Below are 14,487 nucleotides of genomic sequence, written 5' to 3' on the forward strand. Positions count from 1 at the left end.
TGTCTATATCCCTTTGCAGATTCTTTGAGTCCTCTGCACAACTTGCTTTCCCACCCATCTTTGCATCATCCGCAAACTTGGCTACATTACACTCGGTCCCTTCATCCAAGTCATTAATGTAGATTGTAAATAGTTGAGGCCCCAGCACCGATCCCTGTGGCACCCCACTAGTTACCATTTGCCAACCGGAAAATGTCCCATTTATCCCGACTCTCTGCTTTCTGTTAGTTAACAAATTCTCTATCCATGCTAATATATTACCCCCAATTCCGTGAGTTCTTATCTTATGCAGTAACCTTTTATGTGGCACCTTATTGAATGCCTTCTGGAAATCCAAATATACCACATCCACTGGCTCACCTTTGTCTACCCTGCTCGTTACATCCTCAAAGAACTCCAGCAAATTTGTTAAACATGATTTCCCTTTCATAAAACCATGCTGACTCTGCTTGACTGCATTATGATTTTCCAAATGCCCTGCTACTGCTTCCTTAATGAAGGACTCCAGCATTTTCCCAACGACAGATGTTAGGCTAACTGGGCTATCGTTTCCTGCTTTCTGTCTCCCTCCTTTCTTAAATAGGGGTGTTACATTTGTGGTTTTCCAATCCGCTGGGACCTCTCCAGAGTCCAGGGAATTTTGGTATATTGCAACCAATGCATCCACTATCTCTGCAGCCACTTCTTTTAAGACCCTGGGATGCAGGCCATCTGGTCCAGGGGACTTGTCATCTTTTAGTCCCATTATTTGACCAAGTATTATTTTCTTAGTGATAGTGATTGTCTTTAGTTCCTCCCTCCCTGTGGCCCCTTGATTATCCATTATTGGGATGTTGTTAGTGTCTTCTACCATGAAGACAGATACAAAATATTTGTTCAGAGTCTCTGCCATTTCCCTGTTCCCCATTATTAATTCCCCAGTCTCATCCTCTAAGGGACCAATGTTTAGTTTAGCTACTCTCCTCCTTTTTATATACCTGTAGAAGCTCTTACTATCTGTTTTAATATTTATTGCCAGTTTACTCTCATAATTCATCTTCTCTTTTTCTTTAGTCATCCTTTGCTGGTTTTTAAAAATTTCCCAATCCTCTGATCTCCCACCAATCTTGACAACATTGTATGCCTTCGTTTTCAATTTGATACCATCCTTTACTTCCTTAGTTAGCCATGGATGGTGCTCCCTTCTCTTAAAATCTTTCTTTCTCACTGGAATATATTTTTGTTGAGAGTTATGATATATCCCCTTAAATGTCCGCCACTGCATTTCAACTGTCTTACCCTTTAATTTATTTTTCCAGTCCACTTTAGCCAGTTCTGCCCTCATGCCATTTTAATTGCCTTTGTTTAAGATCAGGACACTGGTTTGAGATACAACTTTCTTACCCTCCAACTGAATTTGAAATTCAACCATGTTATGATCACTCTTTCCTAGAGGATCCTTTACTATGAGATCATTTATTAATCCTGTCTCATTGCACAGTGCCAGATCCAAGATAGCCTGCTCCCTGGTTGGTTCCATTACATACTGTTCTAGGAAACCATCCCAAATGCACTCTATGAACTCCTCCTCAAGGCTACCATGGCCAATTTGATTTGTCCAATCAATATGGAGATTAAAATCACCCACGATTATTACCGTACCTCTTTTACAGGCCTCCATTATTTGTTGATTTATACTCTGTCCAACAGTATTGCTACTGTTCGGGGGCCTGTAGACTATGCCTGTTATAAATCTCACCATCATAAAGAAACTACTCATGAAAGAAGGCCCAGCAGCGCCTATATTTCCTAAGGAGGCTGAAGGGATGTAACCTGTCACCCCTGATCCTCTCTAACTTTTACCGCTGCAGTATAGAGAGCATCCTGACGAACTGTATCACAGTATGGTATGGCAGCTGTAGCTACTATGACCGGAAAGCCCTGCAGCGGGTAGTCAAAACTGCCCAACGCATTACCGGCACCCGGCTACCGACCATAGAGCACATATACCAGAAACGCTGTTTACGGAGGTCACGGACCATCATCAAAGACCCTACCCACCCCAGCCACAGTCTGTTCGTCCTCCTGCCATCTAGGAGACGCTACAGATGCATTCACACCCGAACAACCAGATTTAGGAACAGCTTCTTTCCCAGGGCTGTCATCCTACTGAACTCCACAAATAAACTATAAAGCCTGCACATCTGCCAATGCACTTTATTATGGTTATGTTTATGTTAATGTATTACAAGCCAAATGAATGTTGAATGTTTAAATGTCTTAATCTAAATGTACACTCTCGGGAGCCACAAGCCTACATTTCGTTGTACTGCACTTGTGCACTAACAATGACAATAAAGCTGATTATGATTATGATTATGATAATGCTGGATGGCCAGCTGGTGGCGCCGTCCAAGGAGTATAAATACTCGGGCGTGGGCCCAGCTTTCCCAGGGACATTTTGTAAGACAGGAACTAGTGAAGTACAACTAGACTTCCATGTTCTGAAACAAGTTGATTAAAGCCTTGCTTTATACTCAAACCAAGTGTGTAGTGAGTTTTATTACGTCAATGCCCACCAGAGACTTTTTCCCCTTATTGTTTTTTATCTCCACCCAAACCGATTCTACATCTTGATCTTCTGAGCAAATATCACTTCTCACCACTGATCCCATCCTTTACCAACAAAGCCACCCCAACTCCCTTTCCTTTCTGTCTATCCTTCCGAATTGTCAAGTACCCTGGAATATGACAGTATTGGTAGAAGTGACCACCGCACAGTCATTGTGGAGACAAAGTCCCATCTTCACACTGAGGACACCCTCCATCGTGTTGTGTGGCACTACCACCGTGCTAAATGGGATAGATTCAGAACAGATCAAGCAGCTCAAAACTGGGCATCCATGAGGTGCTGTGGGCCATCAGCTGCAGCAGAAACATAGAAGGTAGGAGCAGGAGTAGGCCATTCGGCCACTCGAGCCTGCTCCACCATTCAATGAGATCATGGCTGATCATCCAAATTCAGTACCCTGTCCCTGCCTTCTCTCCATATCCCTTGATCCCTTTAGCCTTAAGAAATATATCCAACTCCTTCTTGAATATATTTAATGAATTGGCCTCTACTGCCTTCTTTGGCAGAGAATTCCACAGGTTCACCACTCTCTGGGTGAAGAAATTCCTCCTCATCTCTGTCTTAAATGTCTTACCCCTTATCCTTAGACTGTGACCCCTGGCTCTGCACTCCCCGGTAATTGGGAACATCCTTCCAGCATCTTGTCTGTCTAGTCCTGTTAGAATTTTATAAGTTTCGATGAGATCCCCTCTCATTCTTCTAAACTCCAGCGAGTACAAGCCCAATCGACCCAATCTCTCCTCATACGTCATTCCTGCCATCCCAGGTATCAGCCTGGTGAATCTTTGCTGCACTCCTTCCATGGCAAGAACATCCTTCCTCAGATAAGGCGACCAAAACTGCACACAATACTCAAGATGTGGTCTCACCAAGGCCCTGTACAATTGCAGCAAGTCATCCTTGTTCCTGTACTCGAATCCTCTCGCTACGAAGGCCAACATACCATTTGCCTTCTTAACCGCTTGCTGCACCTGCATGCTTACTTTCAGCGACTGGTGCACAAGGACGCCCAGGTCTCGTTGCACTTCCCCTTCTCCCAATCTATTGCCATTTAGATAAAAGTCTGCATTCCTGTTTTTGACACCAAAGTGGATAACCTCGCATTTATCCACGTTATATTGCATCTGCCATGCTTCTGCCCAACAACCTGTCCAAATCATACTGGAGTTTCTCGGCATCCTCCTCACAGCAGACACGCCCACCCAGCTTTGTGTCATCTGCAAACTTGGAGATATTACATCTAGTTCCCTCGTCCAGATCATTAATATATATTGTGAATAGCTGGGGTCCAAGGACTGATCCCTGCGGTACCCCACTAGTCACTGCCTGCCACTCGGAAAAAGAGCCGTTTATTCCAACTCTTTGCTTTCTGTCTGCCAACCAGTTCTCTATCCAAGTCAATACCTTGCCCCCAATCCCATGTGCCTTAATTTTACACGCTAATCTCTTATGCGGGACCTTATTGAAAGCCTTTTGAAAATCCAAATACACCACATCCACTGGTTCTCCCTTATCTATTTTACCAGTTACATCCTCAAAAAATTCCAGTAGATTAGTCAAGCACAATTTACCTTTTGTAAAGCCATGTTGACTTTGTCCGATCCGGTCACTTTTTTCCAAGTGCTCTGCTATTACATCCTTTATAATGGACTCTAGCATTTTCCCCACTACCGATGTCAGGCTTACCAGTCTGTAATTCCCCGTTTTCTCTCTACCACCTTTTTTGAATAGTGGGGTAACATTAGCTACCCGCCAATCCATGGATACTGTTCCAGAGTCTATCGAGTTCTGGAAGATGACCAGCAATGCATCTACTATTTCTAGGGCCACTTCCTTAAGTACCCTGGGATGTAGATTATCAGGCCCTGGGGATTTATCGGCCTTCAGTCCCATCAATTTTCCTAACACCATTTCCCTACAAATACTGATTTCTTTCAGTTCCACCCTTTTATCAGACCCTATGTTCCCCGGCATCTCTGGGAGGTTATTTGTGTCCTCCTTTGTGAAGACAGAACCAAAGTATGAATTTAGTTGGTCTGCCATTTCTTTGTTTCCCATTATAAATTCCCCTGATTCTGACTGCAAGGGACCTATGCTTGACTTCACCAATCTTTTAATCTTCACATATCTATAAAAGCTTTTACAGTCAGTTTTTATGTTCCCTGAAAGCTTACTCTCATACTCTATTTTCCCCCTCTTAATTAATCCCTTTATCCTCCTTTGTTGGATCCTAAACTGCTCCCAATCCTCAGGTTTACTGCTTTTTCTGGCCAATTTATATGTCCTCTCCTTGAATCTTATGCTATCCCTAATTTCCCTTGTTAGCCACGGTTGACTCACCTTTTTTGATTTTTTATGCCAAACTGGGATGAACAAATTCTGTAGTTCATCCATGCGATCTTTGAATGTTTGCCATTACCCATCCACCGTCAACCCTTTGAGTGACATTCCTCAATCAATCCTACCCAACTCGCACCTCATACCATCGTAGTCTCCTTTATTTAAATTCAGGACCCTAGTCTCTGAGTCAACTATTTCACTCTCCATCTTAATGAAGAATTCTATCATATTATGATCGCTCCGACCCAAGGGGCCTCGCACAACAAGATTGCTAATTAATCCTTTCTCATTACATAATACCCAGTCTAAGATGGCCTGATCTCTAGTTGGTTCCTCGACATATTGGTCCAGGAAACCATCCCGTATACACTCCAGGAATTCCTCCTCCACAATATTGTTACTAATTTGGTTAGCCCAATCTATATGTAGATTAAAGTCACCCATGATAACTGCAGTGCCCTTATTGCATGCTTCTCTCATTTCCCGTTTAATGCCATCCCCGACCTCCGCATTACTGTTTGGAGGTCTATATACCACTCGCACTAACATTTTCTGCCCCTTGGTATTTCTCAGTTCTACCCATACAGATTCCACATCATCAGAGCTAATATCCTTCCTTTCAATTGTGTTAATCCCCTCTTTAACCAGCAATGCTACCCCACCTCCTTTTCCTTTCTGCCTATCTTTCCTGAATATTGAATACCCCTGGATGTTGAGTTCCCAGCCTTGGCCACCCTGGAGCCATGTTTCCGTAATCCCAATTATATCATATTCGTTTACCTCTATTTGCGCAGCTAATTCATCCACCTTATTACGAATGCTCCTCGCATTAAGAATTGTATTCCACCACAATCTGTAACCTCATGCCTCACTCTACCATTACCATCAAGCCAGACGATCAACCCTGGTTCAATGAGGAGTGTAGAAGAGCATGCCAGGAACAGCAGCAGGCGTACCTAAAAATGAGGTGCCAACCTGGGGAAGCTGCAACACAGGACTACATGCATGCTAAAAAGCGGAAGCAGCATGCTATAGACAGAGCTAAGCGATCCCACAATCAACGGATCAGATCAAAGCTCTGCAATCCTGCCATATCCAGTTGTGCATGGTGGTGGACCATTAAACAACTAAAAGGAGAAGGCTCCATGAATATCCCCATCCTCAATGATGGTGGAGCTGAGCATGCGAGTGCAAAATACAAGGCTGAAGCATTTGCAACCATCTTCAGCCAGAAGTCCTGAGTGAATGATCCATCTCAGCCTCCTCCTGCGGTCCCCATCACAGAAGCCAGTCTTCAGCCAATTCAATTCACTCCACGTGATGAAGAAATGGCTGAGCGCACTGGGTACAGCAAAGGCTACGGGCTACAACACTGGCATCTATCCGACAATGTAGAAAACTGCCCAGGTATGTCCTGTCCACAAAAAGCAGGACAAATCCAATCTGGCCAATTACCGCCCCATCAGTCTACTCTCAGTCATCAGCAAAGTGATGGAAGGTGTCATCGACAGTGCTATCAAGCGGCACTTACTCACCAATAAACCGCTCACTGATGCCCAATTTGGGTTCCGCCAAGACCACTCGGCTCCAGACCGCTTTACAGCCTTAGTCCAAACATGGACAAAAGAGCTGAATTCCAGAGGTGAGGTGAGAGTGACTGCCCTTGACATCAAAGGCAGCATTCGACCGAGTGTGGCATCAAGGAGCCCTAGTAAAATTGAAGTCACTGTGAATCGGGGGGAAAACTCTCCATTGGCTGGAGTCATACCTAGCACAAAGGAAGATGGTTCTGGTGGTTGGAGGTCAATCGTCACAGCCCCAGGACATCGCTGCAGGAGTTCCTCAGGGCAGTGTCCAAGGCCCAACCATCTTCAGCTGCTTCATCAATGACCTTCCCGCCATCATGTCAGAAGTGGGGATGTTCACTGATGACTGCCGTGTTCAGTGCCATTCACAACTCCTCAGATAATGAAGCAGTCCATGCCCACATGCAACAGGACCTGGACAACGTTCAGGCTTGGGCTGATAAGTGGCAGGTAACATTTGAGTCACACAAGTGCCAGGCAATGACTATCTCCAACAAGAGAGCGTCTAACCACTGCCCCTTGACATTCAACGGCATTACCATCGCTGAATCCCCCACCATCAACATCCTGGGGGATCACCATTGACCAGAAACTTAACTGGACCAGCCACATAAATACTGTGGCAACAAGAGCAGGTCAGAGGCTGGGTATTCTGCAGCGAGTGTCTCACTTCCTGACTCCCCAAAGCCTTTCCACCATCTACAAGGCACAAGTCAGGAGTGTGATGGAATACTCTCCACTTGCCTGGATGAGTGCAGCTCCAACAACACTCAAGAAGCTCGACACCATCCAGGACAAAGCAGCCCGCTTGATTGGCATTCCATCCACCACCTTAAACATTCACTCCCTGCACCACTGGCGCACTGTGGCTGCAGTGTGTACCATCTACAAGATGCACTGCAGCAACTCGCCAAGGCTTCTTCGGCAGCACCTCCCAAGCCCGCGACCTCTACCACCTAGAAAGACAAGGGCAGCAGGCGCATGGGAACACCACCACCTCCAAGTTCCACATCATCCTGACTTGGAAATATATCGGCCGTTCCTTCACAGTCGCTGAGTCAAAATCCTGGAACTCCCTCCCTAACAGCACTGTGGGAGTACCTTCACCACACGGACTGCAGCGGTTCAAGATGGCGGTTCACCACCACCTTCTCAAGGGCAACTCGGGATGGGCAATAAATGCCGGCCTTGCCAGCGATGCCCACATCCCAGGAACTAATTTTTTAAACGTGTATTCGACTCTCTCCCACCGCAACACTAGTAAGAAAGAAATAACTTGCATTTATATAGCGCCTTTCACGACCACTGGACATCCCGAAGCGCTTTACAGCCAATGAAGTACTTTTTGAAGTGTAGTCACTGTTGTAATGTAGGAAACGCAGCAGCCGATTTGTGCACAGCAAGCTCCCACAAACAGATATTAATGACCAGATAATCTGTTTTTTAGTGATGTTGGTTGAGGGATAAATATTGGCCAGGACACCGGGGTTAACTCCCCTGCGTTTCCTCAAAATAGTGCCATGGGATCTTTTACGTTCACCTGAGAGGGCAGACAGCGCCTCGGTTTAAAAATCTCATCTGAAAAACAGCACCTTCGACAGTGCGGCGTTCCCTCAGTACTGCCCCTCCGACAGTGCGGCGCTCGCTCAGTACTGCCCCTCCGACCGTGCTGCGCTCCCTCAGTACTGCCCCTCCGACCGTGCTGCGCTCCCTCAGTACTGCCCCTCCGACAGTGCGGCGCTCCCTCAGTACTGCCCCTCCGACAGTGCGGCGCTCCCTCAGTACTGCCCCTCCGACAGTGCGGCGCTCCCTCAGTACTGCCCCTCCGACAGTGCAGCACTCCCTCAGTACCTCCCCTCCGACAGTGCGGCGCTTCCTCAACACTGCCCCTCCGACAGTGTGGTGCTCCCTCAGTACTGCCCCTCTGACAGTGCGGCGCTCCCTCAGTACTGCCCCTCCGACAGTGCGGCGTTCCCTCAGTACTGCACTGGAGTGTAAGCCTGGATTATGGGCTCAAGTCTCTGGAGACAGTGACTACACTTCAAAAATTACTTCATTGGCTGTGAAGCGTTTGGAGCATCTGAGGTCATGAAAGGCGCTATAGAAATGCAAGTCTTTCTTTCTTTCAAAGTTATTAAACTGCTTGCCTGTCGTTTGCTCTGATTCTATCCTTTCTCTCTCTCTCGTATATATCATCAGCTTAAAAATCTGTTAAATAACATCCACTGCCCATAACACCAAGCCTCTGGGACCGAGAGCCCAGCTGTAGCGGCAGCCCGTGTGGCCCTCTCACTCGGCACGGCTACAATCAGCTCTGCTTTCGTGGAAATGAGCAGCGGGGCAACAAACAAAAACAAAAAAAATCCAAAAGTGTTCCTGTTTCAGCAAAAACACTTTTGCAGTGTAAAGCAAACTAAGAAACTATTTTAGAAAGACCCGCCCCAAACAAAACCCATCCACAGCATCTGTACTGCTGAAATCCCTGATTGGATAATGCTGGGTGTTTCCTGTATCCCGCGGTGATCTGACACGTATCCTGTGTTGATGATGTAAGTCTTTAAATGTACACGATGTCGTACAGTTAATTGAGACAGACTGATTGATACCTGTAAAACATAGACCCTGGGATTCAGCGGTTTGTAACATGTTGAAATAATCGCCCTTCTCTCCAAACCACGCTGGCCCAGCAACTTCCTCCTCTGAACTTCCTCGTCAATCTGAGGGGACAGAATAAATCACTGAGATTTGACAGTTAACGATTATTAATCTGCTTTTCTCAGAATCATCTTGAAGGCCGTCACATGATGTGTTGTTATAATGATGTGAATTGTGAGGAAGATGCAAAGAAGCTTCAAGGCGATTTAGACAAGTTGAGTGAGTGGGCAAATACATGGCAGATGCAATATAACGTGGATAAATGTGAAGTTATCCACTTTGGTAAGAAAAACAGAAAGGCAGAGTATTATTTAAATGGTGATAGATTGGGAAATGTTGATGTACAAAGGGACCTGGGTGTCCTTGTACACCAGTCACTGAAAGCAAACATGCAGGTGCAGCAAGCAGTTAAGAAGGCAAATGGTATGTTGGCCTTCATTGCAAGAGGATTTGAGTACAGGATTTGAGTATAAGAGTAAAGACGTCTTACTGCAATTATATAGGGCCCTGGTGAGACCACACCTGGAGTAGTGTGTGCAGTTTTGGTCTCCTTACCTAAGAAAGGATATACTTGCCATAGAGGGAGTGCAGCGAAGGTTCACCAGACTGATTCCTGGGATGGCAGGACACAGTGCTCAAGGTGGGTCTGACCAGAACTGGGCACAATGCTCAAGGTGGGTCTGACCAGAACTGGACACAGTGCTCCAGGTGGGTCTGACCAGAACTGGACACAGTGCTCAAGGTGGGTCTGACCAGAACTGGACACAGTGCTCAAGGTGGGTCTGACCAGAACTGGACACAGTGCTCCAGGTGGGTCTGACCAGAACTGGACACAGTGCTCCAGGTGGGTCTGACCAGAACTGGACACAGTGCTCCAGGTGGGTCTGACCAGAACTGGACACAGTGCTCAAGGTGGGTCTGACCAGAACTGGACACAGTGCTCCAGGTGGGTCTGACCAGAACTGGACACAGTGCTCAAGGTGGGTCTGACCAGAACTGGACTCAGTGCTCAAGGTGGGTCTGACCAGAACTGGACTCAGTGCTCCAGGTGGGTCTGATCAGAGCCCTGGACAGTTTGACTATAATGTCTGAACTTGATCCCTACTGCATGGCTGAACATCCTACTGGCTGTTTTTCATGTTGAAACTACTGAAGCTTTCTGGGTCCATGAGCCCAATTCTGAGTGAGGATTATGAAGACCTGATTTTCTTGAGGGAGGAATATTGGTCAGGACACCAGAAGAGCTTCCAGCTCATTCACTGAGCCACAGGATCTTTAACATCCATCTCAACCACTGGAACAGCTGTATGGGATCTTGCTTAATGGCTTGCCTTAACTTTGCCGGAGGGGCGGAAAGGGAGCAGCAACCAGTGTCTCATCTGAAGGGCAGCATCTGCGGCAGTGCAGTGCTCCCTCAGTACTGCCCCTCCGACAGTGCAGCGCTCCCTCAGTACTGCCCCCCCGACAGTGCGGCACTCCCTCAGTACTGCCCCTCCGACAGTGCGACGCTCCCTCAGTACTGCCCCTCCGACAGTGCAGCTCTCCCTCAGTACTGCCCCTCCGACAGTGCGGCGCTCCCTCAGTACTGCCCCTCCGACAGTGCGGCGCTCCCTCAGTACTGCCCCTCCGACAGTGCGGCGCTCCCTCAGTACTGCCCCTCCGACAGTGCGGCGCTCCCTCAGTACTGCCCCTCCGACAGTGCGGCGCTCCCTCAGTACTGCCCCTCCGACAGTGCGGCGCTCCCTCAGTACTGCCCCTCCGACAGTGCGGCGCTCCCTCAGTACTGCCCCTCCGACAGTGCGGCACTCCTCAGTACTGCCCCTCCAACAGTGCGGCACTCCCTCAGTACTGCCCCTCCAACAGTGCGGCACTCCCTCAGTACTGCCCCTCCGACAGTGCGACGCTCCCGCAGTACTGCCCCTCCCACAGTGCGGCGCTCCCTCAGTACTGCCCCTCCAACAGTGCGGCACTCCCTCAGTACTGCCCCTCCAACAGTGCGGCGGGACCAGTTATTGCCACGTGCTCTGTAGTCTATGTTCCCCCCACACTGGTGATTTCAACATGGGTAAGAAGCAATGCTATTTGAAGGTAAGTTTGGAGCCTGTGTATGTTTGAGCGTGACAGTGAGTGTCAGAGTGCGCAGCACACGTAGTGTGGGCCAGTCGATGGGTCACTTTTTACCTCGGCTTGAACATCTTTGAACTGTTCTTCGGTCTTACACCCTTTGCTTCTTAAAATCTGGAACATAAACAAATGTTCAAAGTTAATGAATTAAATTGAAATACAGTAAAATGCTGCAGAGCTTGAATAAAAACCAAAAGTCCAACAGCAGCATCGACCCTGGGGGAAATGTATTGCAGTAGTTGAGGATGAGGACTAACCAGGCATAAAAACCGTCGCCTCATCTCTTAACTGAAAGAAACTGCAGTTGCCAAAATGGAGTGGACTGTGAGACATGTGTTTTACCCTCCCTATCCCTGTAATCTCCTCCAGCCCGACAACCCTCCAAGATATCTGTGCTCCTCCAATTCTGGCCTCTTGAGCATCCCCGATTTCCATCGCTCCACCATTGGCGGCCGTGCCTTCAGCTGCCTGGGCCCCAAGCTCTGGAATTCCCTCCCTAAACCTCTGCGCCTCTCTCTCCTCCTTTAAGACTCCTTAAAACCTATCTCTTTGGCCAAGCTTTAGGGCAACTGCCCTAGTATCTCCTTAAGTGGCTCGGTGTCAAATTTTGTTTGATAATCGCTCCTGTGAAGCGCCGAGACTTTTACTAGGTTAAAGGCGCTATATAAATGCAAGTTGTTGTTGTTGAATCTACCCAACGGGGCTGAATTGGTCCCAAACCTCTCTGCCACTGCAAGGAACCCACGCCGGGCACATCCCAGCACAAGGCTGAGGCAAACCAGAGGCACAGATTGTGGGATTGGCAGAGGCCCGAGAGTAGGCAGACGTAAAAGATCCCAAAGCCACTATTTTGAAGAAGAGCAGGGGCGTTCTCCCCGGTTTCCTGCGGCCAATATTTATCCCTCAATCGGCATCACTAAAAAAAAGAGATTACCTGGTCATTATCACATTGCTGTTTGTGGGAGCTTGCTGTGCGCAAACTGGAGGCCGCGTTTCCTCCATTACAACGGCGACTACACTTCAAAAAAAATACTTCATTAGCCGTAAAGAAAGACTTGCATTTCTACGGTGCGTTTCACGACCACTGGACGTCCCAAGGCGCTTCATGGCCAATGAAGTACTTTTGGAATAAAAACAGAAAATGCTGGAAATACTCAGCAGGAGCCATGTTTTGTTTCTTTACTTGCCCCATTACCATCTCCTTTTGCCTTGCGCCATCATCCCTTTTTGTCTCTTAATCTCTCCTGCCTTCCACCCTATCACAGACCCTTCCATTTTGTTCTTTCCTCCACTCCTCCCTTTCCCAGCCCCGACACTTGCTTAAAAACCTGTTCCATCTCCAACTTTTTCCAGTTCTGACGAAGGGTCATCGACCTGAAACGTTAACTCTGTTTCTCTCTCCACAGATGCTGCCTGACCTGCTGAGTATTTCCAGCATTTTCTGTTTTTATTTCAGATTTCCAGCTGACTCAGTATTTTGCTCAAGTACTTTTGGTCATTGTTGTAATGTAGGGAAACGAGGCAGCCAAAATTGCGCACAGCAAGCTCCCACAAACAGCAATGTGATAATTGACCAGATAATCTGTTTTTTTAGTGATGTTGGCCCCGGGACAGCGGGGAGAACTCCCCTGCTCTTCTTTGAAATAGTGCCCGTTGGATCTTTTACGCCCGCCCGAGAGAGCAGACGGGGAATCGCTTTGGGACGTGCGGCGGGTTTGAATTGTAGAATCAGAGAATCTCACAGCACAGGAGGAGGCCGCTCGGCCCGTCCCTTTGAGAGATTCTATCCCATTAATCCCCCAGCTCTTGCCCCAAAACCCTGCACTTTTCTCCCCTTCAGGGGATTTTTCCAGTTTCCCCCTTTGGGGATGTTATTGAACCTGTTTCGCGGGTTTATAAAGCGAGGCCTTTCCTTACAGGCCGGAGTTGCGGCCCCGGGCGGACGTGGAGCCGGTAATCCCGCAGGAAGATGTTGTCGGTGTAGAAACAGCGGCAGCAGCAGAAACCCCGGCCCGGGGCGGCCCCAGACCCAGGTCCCGGGCTCCGGCCGGCCGCGCCCTCCGCCTCCATCGCCCGGCCCAGCCCAGCCCAGCAACCGGAGAATCCGCTTCCGGGCCCGGCATCAAGGCTCCGCCTCGAAGGGCGGGGAGCTTCTCCGGCCCCGGAGCGGGAGAGTCCGCTCTCGCTGAAACGGCCGTCGGCAAAGGCAGCGTCAACACCCAGACCCCAACTCCAGCCCCAGGCTCGGCCCCAGCCTCGTCCCCCAGCCCCAGGCACCCCGGGCCGGTCCCCGCCATGTCCCCAGGCCTCGCTCCCCGGGCCGGTCCCCGCCATGTCCCCCAGCCCCAGGCACCCCGGGCCGGTCCCCGCCATGTCCCCCAGCCCAGGCTCCCCGGGCCGGTCCCCGCCATGTCCCCCAGCCCAGGCACCCCGGGCCGGTCCCCGCCATGTCCCCCAGCCCCAGGCACCCCGGGCCGGTGTCCGCCATGTCCCCCAGCCCCATGAACCCCGGGCCGGTCCCCGCCATGTCCCCCAGCCCCAGGCACCCCGGGCCGGTCCCTGCCATGTCCCCCAGCCCAGGCTCCCCGGGCCGGTCCCCGCCATGTCCCCCAGCCCCAGGCACCCCGGGCCGGTCCCCGCCATGTCCCCCAGCCCCAGTCTCCCCGGGCCGGTCCCCGCCATGTCCCCCAGCCCCAGGCTCCCCGGGCCGGTCCCTGCCATGTCCCCCAGCCCAGGCTCCCCGGGCCGGTCCCCGCCATGTCCCCCAGCCCCAGGTTCCCCGGGCCGGTCCCCGCCATGTCCCCCAGCCCCAGGCTCCCCGGGCCGGTCCCCGCCATGTCCTCCCAGCCCAGGCTCCCCGGGCCGGTCCCCGCCATGTCCCCCAGCCCCAGGCACCCCGGGCCGGTCCCCGCCATGTCCCCCAGCCCAGGCTCCCCGGGCCGGTCCCCGCCATGTCCCCCAGCCCAGGCACCCCGGGCCGGTCCCCGCCATGTCCCCCAGCCCCAGGCACCCCGGGCCGGTCCCCGCCATGTCCCCCAGCCCCAGGCACCCCGGGCCGGTCCCCGCCATGTCCCCCAGCCCAGGCTCCCCGGGCCGGTCCCTGCCATGTCCCCCAGCCCCAGGCCCCGCTCCCCGGGCTGATGTCCCCCAGGCCCCGCTCCCCGGGCCAGT

At 50.3% G+C, this 14,487-nt stretch overlaps 2 protein-coding genes across 3 annotated transcripts in view; one reads left to right on the top strand and one right to left on the bottom strand.

The window, feature by feature from the left end:
- LOC147103516 (gypsy retrotransposon integrase-like protein 1) overlaps positions 1-14,487 on the top strand; it is a 76,269-nt gene that overhangs the window by 27,489 nt on the left and 34,293 nt on the right. The gene's annotated exons all lie outside the window — the stretch shown is intronic.
- The window catches only part of ogfod2 (2-oxoglutarate and iron-dependent oxygenase domain containing 2), a 41,066-nt gene that overhangs the window by 22,891 nt on the left and 3,688 nt on the right, over positions 1-14,487 (bottom strand). Inside the window, exons 1-3 of one of the 2 annotated variants that reach the window (XM_086011877.1) lie at positions 13,234-13,462; positions 11,374-11,430; positions 9,144-9,254 (exon numbers count right to left, since the gene is read on the bottom strand). In XM_086011877.1, the coding sequence (XP_085868003.1) occupies positions 9,144-9,254; positions 11,374-11,430; positions 13,234-13,386 (321 nt within the window). In that variant the 5' untranslated portion in view covers positions 13,387-13,462. Of the gene's footprint in view, positions 1-9,143; positions 9,255-11,373; positions 11,431-13,233; positions 13,463-14,487 lie in introns of those variants that run through there. The other variant, XM_086011878.1, reaches the window with a different exon arrangement.

This window comes from Somniosus microcephalus, chromosome 19, assembly GCF_052327205.1.
Source record: "Somniosus microcephalus isolate GS21.2 chromosome 19, FLI_Smic_1.0, whole genome shotgun sequence".
NCBI lineage: Eukaryota > Metazoa > Chordata > Chondrichthyes > Squaliformes > Somniosidae > Somniosus > Somniosus microcephalus.